Genomic DNA, 20715 nt, shown 5'->3' with positions numbered 1-20715 from the left:
TATTAAATTAAATGTATGAAATTGATTGTTTATTGAAAAATAGGTATTCAAACACAAAGATAATCTATTCATAATTTATGGTTATTTGCCATACAAACTTCATTTGAATTTATTTTCTTTTCGAATTTCTTGGTTATGTGAATGAATTTGTTTATATCGACTAGCTAACAATAGAGTCTGATCAATTTCCCACTTTCAGAAGTATTTAATACCATAGTTGCAACATTATCGTTTATAATTGTATTATATTGTTATTATTATATGAAGGAATCAAATTATGGAGAAGAGAACTTGAATTTATTTCTGCTACAATTACAGAAAGTAAATTTTTACATACAGTTATGAAGAGTTCCAATATTATTGATAAAAGAATAATTTTGTATCTCAAAACGTTCATGAACGGAATATTGAGGTGTAATTCTTCAGCCATTTTTCTTTTAGAATCTCCCCCAAGTTGTACCCAATCATGGCATCAGTAGCGACAGTATTCCCGACTGGCAAAAAATTCAAAACACTTGAATCCGCCACTCTTAAACACCTCACACTCCTTACTTCCAGATTTTCCTTCACCACAGCGTTGTGATCACATTCTGGGCCCATTTTCGCCGTTCCACCTATGTCGCTTCTCGGAAACACCATATTTTGTATGTAACATTTCACGTATGTGGGGGTACAAAATTTAAAATTCCTGCAGTTCGGCAGGTCTAAATCCAAAAACTCGGCTTTATCTTTGGCTAGAGCCTCAATTTCAGTCAGGTTTGTAATGAAACTGAACCCGCTGTACAAGGTATCGAAGTCCCAGTTCTCGTCGTCTGTGAAAAAATTTCCCTTAACAATCGGATTGCTCAGAAAATGCGTTTCATTCAAAAGAACTTCGCCTCTGGACAAAGGGTTCAGGAGCTCGACCATAAACAAAATAATCGCCCGTTCCTTGTTGAAATTAAGTAGGGAATTAGTAATTTTCGGATGGTAGTTCATAGCGTCAACCCAAGCGTTCAAGTTCCTATCTCCAATTTTAAAATACATATGGTGAACCGCTATATTGGGTAGACTAGTGCCAAGCTTTCGAGTCAGGATGTAAGCTACGAATGAATTGATGTTGGTATGGCTCCAGGAACCAGACTTGTACATGATATAGTCGAAACAATCCTTTATGAGGTCTTCTTCTTGGTAGTACTCTCGATGGCAAACACTGCAACACGGTTCTATGGCAACATACAGAGGTACTGTTGGACGCAGCAAGAGATTTTTCGCTATGCCTGGCAAATTTGCGTGAAATGGAAGATTCTTGGACACGAGGTAGGACCTAGATCCCAAACCACTCATGAGAAGCAGCTTGGCGTTATTGATTGCTCCAGCAGTTAGAATAACCTCTTTTCTTGCTCTCAGGAAGAACCTTAAATTAAATTCAATTTTATTACAAATTATTCCTTGAAAGTTGATTGATTTGAAAGCTCTAAGTACAATTGATGTCGAAGTATTCTTAAGAATTGATCATCTTCGTTCATGAATGAAAATGAAACATGAACAAACAAGCTAAAAATACATGCAGAAAAGTACAAGCCTTTCCAGCTCTTTCCTTGGAGGATATGGAATATTAGAGGATTTCCCCAGTCTAATTATCCTGCGATTCTCTAAATTAAGGTCTTTGGACTTCTTTTTAATGAAGTTTTGTCAATGAGAGTGAGTTGAGTAGCTTGAAAGTGTTTTTGCTATATGTGAGGAATTTTAAAGACCAGAACCATTTTTCACTCTATGATGAGATCATCAGGAATGCCAATTGAGAACTTTTGGAACGGTGAATGGAAAGGTTTTGGCATATTTCTAACATGATTCTAGGCATGGGTAATGATGAATTGGGTGGAGTAACTAAAAGCCTGCCAATTAATAACACGATCAGAGTCAACAAAGCAAAACCTTAGTGAAGTAAATTTTATAAATTCAAGTGATACGATTACATGAAAATAATGTAACAGTTGATGAATAAAAACTGTTTGCCACTAGTAATGAATGTAGAAGGAAAATGTAACAATTTGACCAAAGGGATTACTTGATACATCCATTTGAGAACATTTTCATAAATAACTTTTTGAAAAAAAATATTTTTCAATATTGTGTACTCCTGAAAGTAACTTGAAGATTTGTGGTTCAACTGCATTGATTGTTACATCCATAAAACAAGCAGTTGATAAATTATCATTTGAAATATTTGAATAGTAGGGCTACAAAATTCATAAATAATGTTATTGCACATTATGTGGTGAAACAGTGGAGAAAATACCAGAACCTGAAAAGCCTTAGTAGTTAACGCCTTTAGTATAACTTAAGCATGTTTACTTCTCCACTCATAACTCAGAGGAATATTTGTTTTTCAAACATGGGAACCTAGAACGAACTCCTCATCAAGACCCTTTTTACCTAAAGTCTATCCAAATCCAAGATAGAGTAAAACAAAACAAAACCGAAGCGTGATGTTCACGTGATCGCCCAGTGTCAGATGCAAAGAGCAGCGTTCATTGGTGAATTCGCCTTCTTGGTACGAGTTCGGTACCAGCACAGGGTTGTAATCAGTCGTTTGCGTGTTTGTGTGGCGTGCGTTGAAGTATATTGTTTAAAATTGTTTTCCAAGATGTCCATCTAGTACAGACACTGCTGATGACACTGTGAGCTATCCTCTGAGTCCAGCCTGGAAACGACCCAAAAAAAGACATTTGAGTGTTGAGATGAAAGAAGTGATTTTAAATGTGTTCAAGAAAGAGATGGAAGAAATTGAGACATCGACTGTCGACGAAGTCGTATCGAAAGTTTCTGATAAAATTGGAGTGTGTTGCGCTTCGATTTACAATGTTTTATGGGACTATAAACAAAATCATACACTTTCCAAACCTAATACAAATCAGAATCGTCAAACCATTATAAAATCAATAGATGATGCTGATAAACATGCAATCAGGAGGAAAGTGCATGAGTACTCACAGAAATAAATGAAGATGTTTTATTGCCAAGTTTTAAACGGTCAACATTCCCTAAGTATTGGAACATTTGAATTTTGTATGGATAAAACGAGGGCGCAATAGTTTATTACTGGATAGAGAGGAAATTGTGTTATGGAGGAGAGAGTATTTGACCAAAATTAAATATTATAGGTAACAACAGAAAACAATTTATTATATGAATGAAACCTGGGTTAATGCTGGTCATACTATCCCTAAAGTATGGGTCGATGAAACTGTGACCTCATCTAGGGAGGCCTTTCTAGATGGACTATCCACCGGATTAACAAATCCATCAGGTGAACTTATATTTATATTAAGACCTGCCTCAATCTCAATATATAAAAAGTAATGCTCGTATTTGTTTTATTTACTTACCTCTTCATAATTTCAGGTTAAGGAAAACGGCTTATTATTTGTCACATCGGCAATGAGAATGGGTTTGTAGCTGAAGTGCTGTGGTGTTTCGAGTCGAAGAAAACTGGAGATTATCACGAAGAAATGAACGGTGAATCTTTCGAACAGTGTTTTCCAAAGTTCTACCCCATCTGGAGGATAATGCTGTGATTGTAATGGACAATGCACCTTATCATTCGCGACGGTTAGAGAAGATTCCGACAACGTCTTCAAAGAAGGTTGAAATCCAAAATTGGCTGCGATCAAAGAATATTAGCTTTGAAGACTCAATGCTAAGAGTACAGCTACTAAAAATTATCAAGGAGCGCAAGCTTGAATACCAAAAATATATAGTCGATGAGATAGCAGCAGGCCAAAACAAAATTGTCCTTCGCCTGCCTCCATATCACTGCGAGCTCAATCCCATCGAGTTAATATGGGCGGATGTGAAAAATTTTGTAGCTCAGTATAACACCATGTTCAAATTTGCAGATCTCAAAATACTTTTTGATGAGGCTTTGAAAAGAGTCACACCGGAGAAATGGAAGAAGTGTGTTCGGCATGTGATATCGGAAGTCGAGACGAAGATGTGGAAGCTTGATAACATAATAGAGGCACAAATCGAACCACTGATAATTCAGATTGGTGAGGATGACACTACTGATGAAGAGACAAATTCATCCAGTTGAATAATTTTGATTGATATTCTTTTTGATTTCACATGAAATAAAAATTATCAATAAAGAAATAATTACGTCTCTTTTCATATAATGCTTGAGTGCGCTGTGAAAAATCCAATGGAAATCTTTTTATATTATACATATTATCTGCATTTTTCCCGTTAAACTGCAAAACTTGTGCATTTCACTCGTTATTATAAAAAAGTTTTCCTAAGTATGATATAGCATTTACGATCAACAAGATGTTGGTTCTGAATACGACCCTGGCCAATTCTTGGGATTTTCAATATCACGTGCGTAGGGCATGTCAATGTTTACATCCACTCTATCTTGGATTTGCATTTGCTTTAGGTTTTGAAAGGTACGAACCTAACTCCATTGATGGAAACGTTAACTCCGTTGGCTCGCTTATCAACAGCTTCAGTTATTCCAATAGCCTCCACCTCCGTAGTTTTAGTGAAAAACAGATTTGGACGCTCCTTTATTGGAGTGAGAAAGCTCTGAGCCATATTAATCCTCGCTCCATTATTTTTCATTGTCAAATGATCCACAACGCCGATGGCATGTCTTATAGGTAGTCGCCTGTAACCGGTTCTTAAGTAGGCTGCTTCCAAAACATGTTTCGGAGTTCCCGTGTAGTTGGTAAAATTCAAGTGCAGCCAGGCATCACTAAACAAAGACCGGAGTGGTGCGCTCTCGTTGCCCTCCATTTTCTCGAATATTTTTGTAGTTATTTCAGAATTCCAGGTTTCTATACCAGATTTCTCGTAGTCTTCGGGAAGCCCACGAATGTAAAGCAGGTTGTTAATGGTGCTGGTACCTCCAAGAACCTTTCCTCTGCTTATAGTGCATCTTTGGTCTGAGTACGCTTTGCACGCCTTCGCTTCCGTCTCCATTAGAAAAGTCCAGTCTTCTTTCGAGCCAATAAGAGTGGTGAAGAGACCTGGGACCTGTGGGAGTCGAGATGGGGTTGAAACAAATGGGGTTGTCAATGAACACATACGTTTGAACTATCAAAAATGTTACAATAGTGGTATGCTGCTGATTTGTGTCGGTGTAACATTAACCCATCGTAACCTAACAATACAGGGCATATTTTTCATTATAACCTTTATGGAAGACATTAGAAAAGGTACTTAAAAGACAGTTTTCTGATACTGTTTCTATCACTAACGTTGGTTCGAATGAAAATTTGACCCTCCCTGTAAGTCAGAAACGGACGTGTAATCTAAAATATCGAAGAACACGTCAATTTTTATCTCTAGGGGGCTTGTTCTGATATGGAAATCATACCCGAAACTTCACCCCCCGCGGTCAGCAACTACCCTCTCCATTTTAATCAATGGCGTGCGGGGTCGAGTGATACAACATTTGAAAGGTCTTTTGTCCCTCTATTATTTCTGTGATTTTGTTCGAATTTGGTTCATTCGTTAATGGGAAATTAAATGTTGAACGTTTCATTTAAAAAATAACAGAAAATGCGTTGTCGCTGATTTCATTGAGGAATCAACAAAAGTATTATCAATGGCAACACAATCAAAGGATAAAGTGTTGAAAATGACCTACCTCAATCCAGTTCCAAACAATAATACAGTCTACTTTCGAAAGCGTTCCTTACATTATTGAATATTTCCGGAGTCAGAAGTCAGAAGAAAGTTCAATCATGTTGAATGGTGAAATAAATAGACATAATTTTCGTTACTGGCGCGATGTGATTCCTCATTTGGTGATGGAATCACATCGGCATGTGGGCCGGCATTTTTGGTAATCATATTGTTGGACCATTCTTCATTGAACGTATTCTCAATGATGACACATACTTAAATCTATTACAAGACTGTGTAGATCCTATGATTGCACAAATTGTAGAAAATGATAAAAATTTAGTAGAAAATGAAGTAACATTCTAGCAGGATGGTGCACCCTCACATTTTGATGTTCGCGTGAGACAGTTTTTGGACGAATGTTTTCCAATGCTTTGGATCGACAGAAGGGATCCAGTGGAGTGGCCAGCTAGATCACCTGATCTCACACCGATGGACTTCTTTCTGTAATGACAACTGAAGTCGAAAGTGTACTCTGCTGAGCCTACAAATCTGGAATAGCTGCGACAGAGAATTGTTCGGCATTTCCGAACAATTCTATGACATCTTCAATAATGTAAGGAACGCTTTCTGAAGTAGACTGTATTATTGTATGAGATTAGTGGAGGTCATTTTGAATACTTTATCCGTTGATTGTGTTGCCATTGATATTACTTTTGTTGATAGTAAAGCAAAAAGAGCATACGTGGCTTATGAGCAATGTCGGACCTATGTTAACGTATGTAGCCATTGCAGGGGGACCGAAAGTTCTACAAGCAACGGCTATCCAAATACAGCGACTGGCTTGTTTAAACATCACAGGAGCAATGAGAACAACACCAACCGCGGCAATGGAATTAATCACGGGTCTGACCCCTCTGGATCTGTACGTTAAGGAGGTTGCGTTAATGGCCATGGTACGATTGTGCACGGCTGGTGTAAACCTCGTAGTAGGAATGGGTCAATTGAGGCTGGGCCTATGGCGGGTAGCGCTTACTGCGCAACTTCTGCTGCAGGCAACAAATGATATAATTGAACCCAGGTTTGTGTTCAATAAACCCTACAAAATACAAATGAAGCAGAACACAGAGTCAGATGCTACAAATGCAATACGGATTTATACAGACGGCTCAAAAACCAAAGAAGGCTCAGGATGTGGAGTGTACTCAAGGTCACTAAGCCTAAGGATTAAGCGGGGAATGGGAAGAAATACCAGCGTGGTCCAAACAGAACTGGCTGGTATCTCAATCGCCACAAAAAAATTACCAAAAAAAGAATTTCTGGCAAAAACATAACAATCTGCACTGATAGCAGACAAGAACTATTAGCCTTGAAAAGACAGCGTGTTACCTCAGGGCTAATACTAGAGTGCCACCAAGATTTAGCCAAAGCCTCGGTAGATAATAACATTATTCTGAGGTGGGTTAAAGGGCACGACAGGAGTAAAGATAATCGCATTGCCAACTCTTTAGCCAAGGAAGCGGCTGGACTAAGAATTTAAGGACCCAGTGGCACCTACGGCCTGATGACTTCGACAATTGCAGAACGAGTCAAATGTTACACACATGCTCAATCCTTAAAGAGATGGAATGGAATGAAAGGATGTAATCTTTCCAGGATCACCTTGGGCGTCCCTGGAAAGCTAGCGCCGAAGAAATATCTGGCGATGACCAGGAAAAATCTACGCCTCATAGTAGAATTTCTGACTGGCCACTGTCAACTAAGGAAACACCTCCATAATATGGGGCTAGTGGACACACCTCTATGCAGGATGTGTGAACAGGAAGATGAGACTGTCAGGCATGTCCTGTGCGAGTGCCCGGAGTTATCGTCAATAAGAGAGTGTGTGTTCGGCGAGTCTTGGCCTACACCTGCCGATATAAAGAAGATGTCTCCCAGCGACCTGTCAACCTTCCTGGAAAGGACAAGATGGACAATGACCTAGGAGGATAACTCCTCGGGAGAATGTACAATGGGTCACATGTGGCCTTAGTGCGTGGGCTAACACTCACCCTCCCTACTCTACAAATACAGATACTTTCGTGATTTCCTCAATGAAATGAGCGATAGCGAATTTTTTTCTTAAGTAAAACGTTCAACATTCAATTTCTCAATAACGAATGAACCAAATTCGAAAAATATAACAGAAGTAATACCTTTCAAATGATGTATCACTCGACCCCCTGCCATTGAAAAAAAGTAGTTGCCGACCGCAGGGGGGTGAAGTTTCGAGTATGATTTCCATATCAGAAATCCCCCAGAAATTCAGTCCTAAGGGTAAGGGAGCTGGGCTCCAACCTGCTTGAAACGAAGGTGACTTTCCACCCCTAGAAATAAAAATTGACGTGTTCTTTGAAATTTTCGATAACACGTCCGTTTCTGACTTTCAGGGGGTCAATTTTTGGTTGGAACGTCCTATATATATCATAAGTACAAAGACACAAAGATTATTAATAGGTGTCAATAGGTGTCAAAACCAAAAAAGCTACAGGCACTGATGGTATCCTTCCCTATGTCTTGAAAGGTGGTAGTGAAAGGTTAAAAAACCTTTTTCAATATTTTCAATAAAATTCTCGAGTCGAGACTCTTTTCAGAGCAATGGAAAACAACCATCACTACACCAACCTATAAATCTGGTGATAAGGCGCACATTGACAATTATCGGTCAATTTCAATCATGTGTGCTCCGTCCAAACTATTCGAACATATCATATACAGTACACTATATCAAAATGCTGAAAAATCCGAGCAGCATGGTTTCATGTCAAATAAGTCGATCAATAAGAATTTGTTTATTTTTGGAAGCCAGGTATTTGAAACAGTTGCATGTGAATCCCAAATGGATACGGTATTTACCAATTTCCTCAAAGCATTCGACCGTCTAAAACATAACGTACGTCTGAAAAAGTTGACATGCTTCGAATTAACGAAGAATTTTGTTGAATTGATGAAGTAATTTGGAAAATAGGAAATAAATTGTCAGACACAAAGAAAATGCATCAGGGAAATACCATGCAAACTCTGGAGTGCCACAGTGTTCCAATTTGGGGCCTCTCCTTTTCACTATATTCATAAACGATCTTCACTCAGTACGGGATTATGTTATGCTGCTGGAGGACATGAATAGTATTCATAAATGGAGTCTGATTAACAAACTGCATTAGTTATCTTAAACTATGAGATGGGGGAAAAAAACTAATCAGATGTACAGATATCAAGGATTTCGGTGTAACGTACAATATAGTTTTTTCATTTGTGGAGCATATAGGAAATATATTATCAACCGCCAACAAAACACTAGGATATGTAATGAGTCAATCTGCAACTTTCTCAAATATTACCACAATAAAACTACTCTATTTTGCAGTAATAAGGCCTAAGTTAGAGTTTGCATCATTAATGTGATACTCGAAGTATGTATCCTCATTACATAAAAAAGAGAGAGTACAGAATACATTTTTAAAAATATTGTATTATAGAAAATACCGTTCGTACCCAGACTATTATATAGTTAGATCAACTAATTTAAGAAATGAATTCAAAATAAGGTCCTTGGATCAAAGAACAAATCTATCTGCTAGGATGTTTTTGTACAAGTTGATCAATAGTAAATTAAATAGTCGCGAAATTCTGTCACTTATTCCTTTTAATGTACCTGGGCGCCGTATGTTCAATATACCAACTTCTCTCTCAACTTTAAGAGCTCCTCTCGTAAGCATTATGAAATTATTCAACAGTAACAATGTATTTGTAAATTTAGATTTTTCTCTATCTCCCAAAGTTTGTTTTTCGTAATTATTAATCACATTCTGGACATCTCCTTATGAAATGTAACAGGTCTTAATGGATTTCTCGATATTTCCAATATTTTTATTGTGGATGAAGTACAAGCCCCTGAAATTCATTGGGGATACATTGATACGTATTATGTTTATCCTTTAGCTTAATTATTATACCTTAAGTATTATGTGTAGTTGTTAACCATGTAATAAGGCTGCTTGGCCTGTTTGGTTGAAATCAAATAAATAAATGAATGAATGAATAGATATAGAAAACAAACACACACAAATTTTACTTCAATATTCAATATTTTCATATCGTCAATATTTATTTCATTTTAGAATCGCCAAAGGAAATAACTATTTTATTTCTTTCATGTTATTATGGGTGAATGTTCTTTAAGAAATCTACTCAATTTAGATTCCTGATTTGATGATTCAAACGAATGTCCAAATCAGTGATCGCCAACCTCTTCAATGTGTTGAGATACTTTGTTAATTTTGGAATAAACAGCGAGCTACCCACACGGAAGCCACTTAACGTAACGTAAATGAAATAATCCACAGTTAATTTATCATTATATGTATTTATTTTAATATTCAACTGGTAATACATAATACATAGGTACTAATAATAAACTAATAACTAATATTACTAGTACGTACTTGTTCATAGCTACATTCCTAACTATCAAACGAAGGTGTTTGAAAAATAAAGACAAACTTTTATCCAGCCACAACGGCATGTCACGTATGATATAAAAATAGTTAATAATAACAACAAAAAGTAACGCACTATCATATACATAAACATTGAAAAATAAAAGAGCACGTTCAATGAGAAGGCTGACATTCAGACTCATCGATATTTTTTTTAATGTTTGCAGTATTATAATTTGATGAAGCCATTCGAATACAATTATCCAAATGTTCATCTGTAAGTCGATTGCGATATTTGTTCTTAATAAACTTCATATTGGAAAAAGAAGATTCACACAAATAGGTTGAACTGAATAATGCTTTCACTTTCAAGGCAACACGGCATAGAACTGAATATTTGTCTTTACTTACAATAGGCCAGATACATTCAGTACTTGAGACTAACGATTTTAAGGCTAAATCATTTTGAAACTCAATGACTTCCATTTCTGTTGAAGCGATGTCTTCGCCAAAGTTCTGCATAACACAAGTTGCAAACTATTGGATATCAATTTCCATAAAGGGTGAAACAACAAACTGCGCTACTAAAGCCATTTCATTGAAATCCTTAAAACGATTTTTGAAGTTATTCTTCAGGGTAGAAATTATTTCTACATGATATTTGTTGTCATAGGGTTCTAATGGATTTTGAGATATTTTTTCTGAAAGAATAGGAAAATGCTTGGCATCGCTGTTAATTAGGTGTTGTTCCCAAAACTCCAGCTTTTTGATAAATGCTTTTATATCAGAAATCATTTCCGCTAGTTCTTTGTCTCTCCCCTGAAGCTGCAAATTGAGTTTGTTTAATTTCTCTGTAATGTCGACGAGAAAACCAAAATCTCTAAGCCAGATTGAATTTTCTAGTTCCGGAGTCGGTTCATCGCGTTGTTTGAAAAATTGAACTATGCCAGGTAGGGCATCATTAAAACGTTTCAGCACCCGTCCTCTACTTAACCATCGGACTTCAGAGTGAAGGAGTAGGTCCCCGTATTGACAGTCAACTTCATCAGCCAAGGTTCTGAATAATCTTCTTTGTAACGCTTGAGCTCTAATGTTGTTCACCACCAGTTTACCACCAGTTTCATAACGCTGTTTAGTTTCAGGAAATTTCCACATAATGCTTGCTGATGGATAATGCAGTGGTAACAGAGAAATTGCGGAAAAGTTTCATCTTTACGACATAACGCCACCAGGCTCTTATCACAACCCACCATAGCTGGAGCGCCATCGGTTGTCAAGCCTACCATTTTCGATATTGAAATTTTCTCGGAAGAAATAATATTTTTTAAATGAGAAAACAACTCATGTCCAGTAGTGTCTTCTTTCAGTGGAATGAACTTCAAAAGATCTTCTTTAATCGTAAAATCACTAAAAACCATCCTGACGAACACGGCCATCGGGGCAGTGTCGACATCTGTTGATTCATCCAGTTGAAGTGAAAAATAAACACAGTTATCTAAGTCAGTTCTTAACTGTAAAAAAATATCATTGCTCATTACTTCCACACGTCTCATCACTGTATTAGCAGAAAGTTGCATAGATTTTATAGCTGAAACTATCTCGTCTTTATTTCTAAAGTTGGCAAATAACGAATCAGCAGCTTCTAAAAACGCCTGTTTTATCATTTCCCCGTCTTCATAAGGTTTCTTTTTTTGTGCAATTATCTGGGACACACGGTACGATGCTTCAGTTGCAGCCTTATTTTTGTCGACTGTTCTTAAAAATATTGATTGTTGTCCAATTAACTGCTTTTTTAACTGTTTCAGTTTCTCCTTTCTGGCGGCAGAATGTAGTGGGAATGATTTTTCAAAATTAGAATGTACAGTTTTATGATGTCTCTCAATATTTCCTTTTTTAGTAACGGAGACCGAAGTATTACATAACAAACACACATTTTTATCTTTAACTTCTGTGAAAAAGTATTGTTCTTCCCATTCCGAATGAAAGTGGTATGTCTTTACCTTCTTACAACTGCTTGCCATAATATCATTTTTGTTGTTCTCTACTAACCCAACCGCTGGACGTTGGTTACGCGTTCAGTTTTAAACTAAGCGCAATGTCGCCGCGCCGTGCGTATTTATCCCGTTCAAAGCAATCCAGATCGTTCTCGAACACTAACGCGCTGGTCCGGCTGGTCGGTTCTAGCCGATTTTAGCTTGATGGCGTCAGCGGAGGATTGCTCACCGCAATGTTGCCGCTGTTTATGTTTAACATTATGACAATTAGATTTTTTTGCGGAATTTTCGGGAGCTTCTCTGGTTTTTGCATTTTGTATTTTTTAAATTAAAATCCTTGTGAGAGCTACCAGAATTGCCTCCGCGAGCTACCGGTAACTTGCGATCGACAGGTTGGCGACCACTGGTCTAAATGATAGATGAGTCTAAAACCAAAAAATTACAAGGAACGTTAATTACATCGGTAGTAGGGGACGGGTAATCGCCTGCTTCTATCAGGAGAACAGTGAAGGATTCTTGCTCCGAAATTCTGTTTGCAACTGCGCATCCTGCAGCGCCTGCGCCAACTATGATGAAATCAAATATGCTCTCTTCCTCCTGGACGTAGTAAAACAAGGTGTTAATGGTGAGAAAATACTATGAATATGAGCAAATAGTTTCATCTCATATATTCATATATTTGCAAAATATTGCTACTAGTGAAATAAGGAATTGAAAAACAGTTCAAAGAAGAGAAGGATCACTATCTATCTGCGATAATGGATTTCAGATTGATCTGGAACCAAGATCTAGAAAGAATAAAAAAAAGGCTGATGTTACAATAGCCGAAATACTAGTATCATGAACCTACTCCTTCAGATATTTAATAACATGGGAGGTAGAGCGTCCAATTCAAGGGAGTGAATATATAGAAGAGTGAACATCAAATATAGGTACTCAAAAATTATGAGATCAGAGTCCGTTTTCGAGACAAACTTTACAACCGACAGAACGTCAAGAGCAAATGATAAACAGTCCTCGAGAACAAACACGGCAGAGATACTTGGTATGAAGTGGGGTTGGAATAAACTGAGCGAATAGAAATTTAGATTGAAGCTGGGTCATTATGATTCCAATTAAAAGTGTATGCAATCCTGCAAGGAGGACTCAACAAAATGAACAGATTAATATTCTCAAACGGTGTGATGATTAAAAGAAAGTGGTGAAGAAGAACAGATTAACTGTACACTGGACATGCAGAAGTTAAAAGAAACGAAGAAGCAATGTATCATCAACTCTGTATATGGGTTGTGAATTAGTTGTGGGGTTCCCAGAAGCATCGTATTGATTCAGAGCAAGTAGAAGGTGGTCAATAAATATGAAGAGTACAGTGAAAATATACCTAGAAGCGTACATGAGAAAATGAAGACAGTCTGAAAAAATAACTGAAGAAAAGCTTCAACAGAACAGGATTCAGCTCAGAATAATTATACCAGAGGAAACATAAACAGGATATCTCGTGGAAGACACCGAAACTCAACGATCAAGTATTAAATCTAAAGATATGAACTTTAAATGTTCAAGCCAGACTCAGATATATCTACACAGTAGGTTGAAGGAACTGACGCCTATCAGAAAACAACTACTCCACTGGCGGATACCACGAACGGCGTTGGATTATATCTGACAGGCGTCAGTGCAGGAATCTCCACAGAAAATTTCCTTCATATGCAATTGGCAATACAACTGGAAGAGTCGACCCTCAATTTTTGAACGGGCACACTTGCAGACCGGTTTCGGGCTCCTTAGCCACTCGTCAGTGCAAGATAGTGACCAGCATCGACCTAAAGTCAATGATATTTCATAATTGAAAAAGAAAGTTTTTCTTCCTTATTCAGAGGAATCAGGTAAATTTCAGATATGCAATTGGTTAGTACTTCGTCCACTAGATGGAGTGACATTTTCGTTGTTCGCTCTAACTTAAGGCGAGGAATGAAATACTCTGGAAGTTATGGTAATTATGGAATATCATTGACTTTAGGTCGATGATGGTCACTATCTTGCATTGACGAGTGGTTAAGGAGCCCAAAACCGGTCTGCAAGTGTGCCTGTTCCAAAATCGAAAGACGACTCTTTCAGTTGTATTGCCAATTGCATATGCCAATTGCAGCTCCATATCTCAAAGAATATTAATTTTACCGTGTTGTGGTACACACTAATCGATAGAGAATTCGGAACTCTATACATTGATGCACCACGATTTGAACTATCGACAGAAATTGTCACCTTCTGAGGTCTGTTGTTCTCGCTTCTGGGGAACCAAAACAATTGTTTTTAAGATCGGATCGTCACGTGTGATGAAAAGTGGATCCTCTATGACATCGATAAATGAACGATTTGAGCGTTGACGTTCTGTCTCATCTACCATACTCTCCAGACCATTCGCCAACCGACTACCATCTTTTAAAGCACTTCGAAAACTTTCTCACCGGTAGAAACTTCACCAATCCGGACCAGGCAAAGCGGCCTTCATCGACTTCGAATCTCGATCAAGCAATTTTACTGGTTAAAACCTTTGAAACAACCTAATAATTTATGGACAACCAAAACCAAGTCTAGAAAAATGTGATGAGCATCTAAAACCTTTACAAATTAATCAAGGGAAACATGTTTGGTGAATGTCAAAAAAAACTGGTGAAAAATGAATAACCACGTGGGGTTACAGTGTTCTTTGAAGACTTGGAAGAAAAGGTCAAGTCAGATCGCTGTCAAGAAAGAGGAAAGGTGTCGTGTTTCAATTTGAATAAAAGTTTTTCAAAAAAAATCACTTTTATATTTTTCGAACTCAGAAATTTCATAATTCATTGATTTCTTGCATTTCAAAAAGATAATTAACGGATAAAAAACGATATCACCCCGAGAGATTTAACTTTCAAACATCATCAATGATTGTTCAGAAAAATATTAATTACTTGAATAATAATAGATTTGTTGATTATGGAACTGCAGTGGAGCTAGCAAAATTTATCGGGGATGAATAAAAAATCTTCATAAAATCCTAATATAATGTGAAAAAAAATTATATAGGAGTAGCTCATTCAATTCAGTAAGAGAATGCCAAAATACAGCTTATTTTGAGATGTAGCTTCACTTGTCTGAATCAGAGAACGCAAGGGAAATAATATCAAATGACTCTCTTCAAAACCATATACGAGGTATGAACTATTTTACATTTTTTTTAATTCAGATAACATCGTTAAGAATGTTCAGCCAAGTTCATATTCAGACATTTTGAATGACCTGATAAACAATATATCACGAAATTATTCATTTGGAAGCTATCTGAGCAAAAATTCCGTTCAGATCTGAGCTCAAGAGAGAGAGAGAGAAAGTTACTAATGAAAAAGCCATTTTTCGCATCAGATTATATAAATTATTTCAGAGATAGTGCTGCAAAACTAAATACGTACGTTTAATAATTTCTGACTATAATCCCTGGGATAAACATCATATAGTCCGATGAGTTTGATGTTGAAGAACAACACATTTATCAGTATCACAAATGCATTCGCCAAGGGTCCTCTTATCGGCGATATGTCGTATTCTACAACACCATGCATGTTAATTTTTTAATTAACAATAAATTTTGAACTTCAAATGAAACTAATAACTTGACATCTTCAGTTAATCATAGTGACATATCATGAATAACATATTTCTATGCGCTACTACAGGTACGTTTTTTTGCTACAATTCCGATACCGTTTTTATGATTTTTGATTCAGTTTCCAGTTTCTATTTTTCATTTCATCTCAAAATTCTAGAAATCTTGGAAATGAAGTAGTGGGGGTACTCGAAATGCTCATTAAAAATGTTGATATTTTCAATCTCAGTTTGGCCGGTACCGTTTGTTCACTAAAAAAATATCATACATATATATTTGAAAATTATTTCGGAGATTCATCATACGTTCGTTTATTTCCAAAAAAGAATCATTTGAAATCAATTTCTTTCCGAAGATGTAGTTTTTGTTCTTCCTAATATTTGTTTTATATCATAACTTGAGGGTAAAATCTATTCCAAAGATACGTATTGCAACATTTCATTTCATACTGTGTGCGAGAAAATCTGAACACAAAGAAATTTGTTTTGCCAATTTTGAATTGTAGATTGTGAGATACGAATTATTTATAGTTTCTTTTTTTATTATCATAGATTTGGGACTGTTCTGAACAGTCTACAGTAGTACTCTAAATGAATCATAATTAGAATGCTGACACCTATTCACTTATTCTTTATTTTAATTATTAACGTAATAACGTAACGCATAACGGCACAGTTCCCTTCATTCTAACACACCTCCCTAGCCGTATCTCGGAGTGTTCAGTGTGCGGTCGACATACAGTGTGGTCCAACGAAAACTTAACACCTCGAGTTTCCGGCGTTAACATGAAAATGTGGAAAATCGCTCGAACCCGTCAATTTCTGATTCGAGGGGGAACAACTGTTCCACTGTTTTCATCCCCGTGACTTCAACCCCCTAACGGGGGTGAGCACAACCCCTTGATTTTGAATAGGGATGAGGGGTGTTGAGATACCTCATTTTGAAGATCTTATCGTGTACTATCTGACTGTAAAATTTCGCTCCAAAATATCCATCGATAACGACATGACAGGTAAAAGAGTGGAAGAGTACGTACTTTTGTGATTACTTTATTAAATGTTCGAAATGGGCACCATCCACTTCCATGCAGTAATATAAGTTTTGCTGAAAACGTTCACGTACATTACTCAAGATGTCTGGTGTAATTTGACGGCATTCATTAATGATCCGAGTTCGCAAATCATCCAGTGACTCAGGCTGGGTAGCGTAAATCTTGGATTTCAGGTGACCCCATAGAAAAAAGTCCAGTGGAGCCAGATCCGGTGATCTGGGTGGCCACTCAATATGTCCCCTTCTTCCAATCCAGGCGTGAGGAAAATTGTCATCTAAAAACTGACGCACCGGTTGAACAAAGTGAGGTGGTGCGCCATCTTGTTGGAAAATGATCATTTGATGGTCTTCTGCATTCTCCAATACTTGCACGAGGGCTGGATAAATAGCGTTCTCCAATAGATCGAGATAAAGTTGGCCTGTGAGATTACCGGGTAGAAAAAAAGGGCCGATTTCCATAAATACCCGCCCAAACATTTAATTTTTGGGGGCGCTGTGTATACACCTCACGAAATAATCGTGGATTTTCATCTGACCAATACCGACAGTTATGCCGGTTTACAATGCCGTTAAGGTAAAATGAACACTCGTCCGAAAAACAGATATCGAACATGTAGTTTTGATTGCAGTTAATTATTTCACTGATCACTTCACAGAACTGGAGTCGGCGATCGGGATCATCCTCATTCAGTTCCTGAACCAATCGTATCTTATACGGATGGAATTTATGTTGTTTCAGGATTCTCATGATTGTTGTGCGTGAAACACCAGATACCTCGGACAATTTCTTAGTACTAACGGTCGGATCCATTGCTATATGACCTAAGACAGCCACGTCCCTCGCTTCGTCTCTTTCATGCACCCTCTTTTTGTTTCCAACTGACCCAGTAGCGTCAAATTTGGCAACCAGTTGCACAACGTAAGCAGCGGATACATTTTTTCCAGGATGTCGTTCGTTAAATAAAGCCGCTGTTGTGCGCGCAGAGTCGTTATTTCGGAAAAATAATTTTATCATTTCCACCCTTTCTTCTACGGAATACACCATTTTAATTCCACTACAAATTTACAATCGCTTGTACACACTTGTACCGTTCTTAACAATTCACGATAGACTAAGGTACAAAAACAAGGTCCGTCTACTTTTTTGGACAAAAAATTAACCACTCAATACCTTTGAAATGCGTCGGATACGAATAATATTCTCGAGATAAATTCCATATTGCCTCTTTCACTATTTTCGCTGTTATTTCATTATCGATGGATATTTTGAAGTGAAATTTTACGGGCAGATAGTACACGATAAGATCTTCAAAATGAAGTATCTCAACACCCCTCATCCCTATTCAAAATCAAGGGGTTGTGCTCACCCCCGTTAGGGGGTTGAAGTCACGGGGATGAAAACAGCGGAAAAGTTGTTCCCCCTCGAATCAGCAATTGACGGGTTCGAGCGATTTTCCACATTTTCATGTTAACGCCGGAAAATCGAGGTGTTAAGTTTTCGTTGGACCACACTGTATACTGTTGACAGTGAGCATATAACGTAAAACGGTCACCGCTTCAAGAAAGGATAATACAAAATTTGATGAAACGAGCAGAAGATGATCTTCGGAATATTACAGAATCTCTTAACGAAAGGTTAGTTCGTATGAAAATGTCCTTATAGGCCAAAAAAAACAGTATTATTTCTCATATCTCAAGATGATCTCCTCACGTACTAACGGATACATATATCAATTCATCAGAGAGATATCTACTTTTATTATTGCCATACTTAGAATCGGTGTGCTCTGGGTACTGCAGGTGGTAGAATTGTTTGCAATAGGTGGTAGCATTGCTTGAACTTTGAACCGATACCGATTCAATATGTGAAGGATGAAATTTTGAAAGGGTCTTTTCTGTGCTTAGCTTCAAATAGAGAACACGTAGTGGTGATTTGAGTAAAATTTTTGAGAATCATCCATAAGAATAGATTCCATCTTTTGAGGTCTGCCTAGCAAAATCATAAGAACATAAAAAAGCATACAGGAATGAAAAAGCACGCAAAAACCATTATAGGACGAATACAATAATAGTTGCGTAGTTTATACAAGGAGTATAAATAGATACTAAATTTTATTTCTCAATTTTCATGATCATTCAGTATTTTCCTTAATTTATTTCAAAGGTAGGGATGCAAAACGATATTACAACTCTGAAGTAGTTAGGTTAGGTTAGGTCCAAAGTGAGTGGGTCTATTCGAACCTTCACCGCAAGGGTTTATTGTGGCTCACACCTATTCACACTCTGCCAAATAAACTCAGATTCTTAATTAAGCCGATTAGTTTGTATGGTGAGTGGTCTTTTAGGTCAGATGGTACAGCTCTGCCGAACTCTAAGGACGTGATTCGGTCCCCAGCGGGCAGGTACAGAGTATATGCTCTGTTATTGAGGTAGTCGGATAGTCAATTTGCAAGGTTCCCACCTTGATACCCTCGACAAACTTCCCATACGAGGGTTTCTGCACGTCAGCTACATCTGGCGATGCCTTAGATTCAGCCGTGCAGGGCTTTTTCGCCACTGGTTTTGGTGAATCACTTGAGCGCAAACGTTTGCTAACCTGCTCATGGGGGATTTGTTCCCTCACCTGAGACAGATTCTGCTCACACCGCTCAAAAATTTGGTGCAAGGCGGTTTTATAAGGTACCCCGCTCTTGAGGAGACGACTCAGTCGTTTCCTGGCTGCACCACCAAACCTTTTTTTTTAAGTTCAGTAGGCCGTACTCCTTGTTTTATTCGTATTTTTAAAGTGAATCATATCTCGGTGTAACTAAGTTGGTCTACGTTGACAAGTCCGAATGGCGTCCGAATAAGAATTTCAATTTGGTAACCATTTTCATCACTTATAATTTAATTTCTGTAAAAAATCAAGAACCAACCTGCATCCGCAAATCAAGAGCTAGTCATTTTAACTGGGTACAAGTACCCCTTTCTTGCTCTAGATCAGGGGTCTCCAAACTACGACCCGTGGGCCAAATCCGGCCCGCCAGTGTCATCAATCCGGCCCGCGACAGCCAATGATTTACTGTCATCAATCTGGCCCGCGACAGCCAATGATTACTTAATACCATTGCTGTTTTATATTCTTGCAAGGTAAGTAAAACTTAACGACAGAAATGATGACAAATAAAACTTAACTTAAGTATCTAAGTTCAAGCATATTAATAACTAACAAATAATTGAAATGAATCACAGTAAAACAAAAACACTAATGAGATTTATGTAATTGTGATTTTCCACCGACAATACTTTGTAGTTGTGGATCAATTTTACTTGTACCAATTATCAAAAGAGATTCAAGATGCTCATCGGTTAATTGAGATCTGTAAACATTCTTTGTGTACTTCATCTTGGAAAACGTTTTCTCACACAAGTGAGTAGTACCAAAAACAGAAAACAACCCACGAGCGAATTTAGGCAAATTATCAAATTGTTCTAGTGTAATACTCTTATAAAATTCCAACAAAGATGAATTTTGATATTTGTTCTTGAGCATATCACTGCACCGTAAATCAATAATTTCCATTTGGACTTCCGGAACCAGGGTTTCAATGTCAGAATCAAAAGGATTTTGAAAAAGCTTTCATTTCATTCTCAATGACATCAAAATCTGAAAAACGAGTATCAAAATTTATCTTTAAAGCACTCAAAGTTTCGATTGCAAAATTGACGGGAAATTCAGTCTCTGTAGTGTGGCTGAATATTTGACATGTTTCAAAATGTGTGAAACATTTTTTACGTAATTGCGATTGAAATAGTATTATTTTCTGCCTGAAGGATTTGATATTGGTGTATCAATCAGGGAAAAGCTGATTTTCTCCTTGCAATCTCAAATTCAGTTCGTTCATATGATTTGTCAAATCGACATAGAAGGCAAACTTCCACATCCATTCACTATTTT

At 37.4% G+C, this 20715-nt stretch overlaps 1 protein-coding gene across 2 annotated transcripts; it reads right to left on the bottom strand.

Annotated features, from left to right (window-relative positions):
• Positions 1–275: 275 nt before the first annotated feature.
• On the bottom strand, positions 276–15775 carry LOC111510911 (glucose dehydrogenase [FAD, quinone]). Of its 2 annotated transcripts, XM_023166884.2 has the most exons (4): positions 15535–15774; positions 12545–12682; positions 4439–5019; positions 276–1396 (listed from the first exon to the last, which is right to left on the bottom strand). In XM_023166884.2, exons 1-4 carry the CDS (start codon positions 15682–15684, stop codon positions 394–396), a joined length of 1872 nt encoding a protein of 623 aa, XP_023022652.1. In that variant the 5' UTR covers positions 15685–15774; the 3' UTR covers positions 276–393. The 2 variants fall into 2 exon arrangements, with proteins under 2 accessions (XP_023022652.1, XP_023022653.1); XM_023166885.2 differs by lacking the exon at positions 12545–12682 and having other exon boundaries at positions 15535–15775.
• Between the last annotated feature and the right edge of the window lie 4940 nt (positions 15776–20715).

The sequence above is a fragment of the Leptinotarsa decemlineata genome, unplaced genomic scaffold (genome assembly GCF_025532065.1).
Source record: "Leptinotarsa decemlineata unplaced genomic scaffold, Ldec_3_MD MMD2_tig00000505_RagTag_RagTag, whole genome shotgun sequence".
Taxonomy (NCBI): domain Eukaryota; kingdom Metazoa; phylum Arthropoda; class Insecta; order Coleoptera; family Chrysomelidae; genus Leptinotarsa; species Leptinotarsa decemlineata.
Note: the sequence above shows the minus strand (reverse complement) of the source record. Positions and strands in the feature narration are given on the sequence as shown.

What these genes read in the sequence shown, in the direction of transcription:
- LOC111510911 (XM_023166884.2), bottom strand. Translation starts at nt 15,684, where the DNA reads ATGCATGGTGTTGTAGAATACGACATATCGCCGATAAGAGGACCCTTG. An exon ending in ACCCGTCCCCTACTACCGAT is followed by an intron (nt 5,020 to 12,544) that starts GTAATTAACGTT and finishes CGACTCCCACAG; the next exon opens with GTCCCAGGTCTCTTCACCAC. An exon ending in GTTTCCATCAATGGAGTTAG is followed by an intron (nt 1,397 to 4,438) that starts GTTCGTACCTTT and finishes ATTTAATTTAAG; the next exon opens with GTTCTTCCTGAGAGCAAGAA.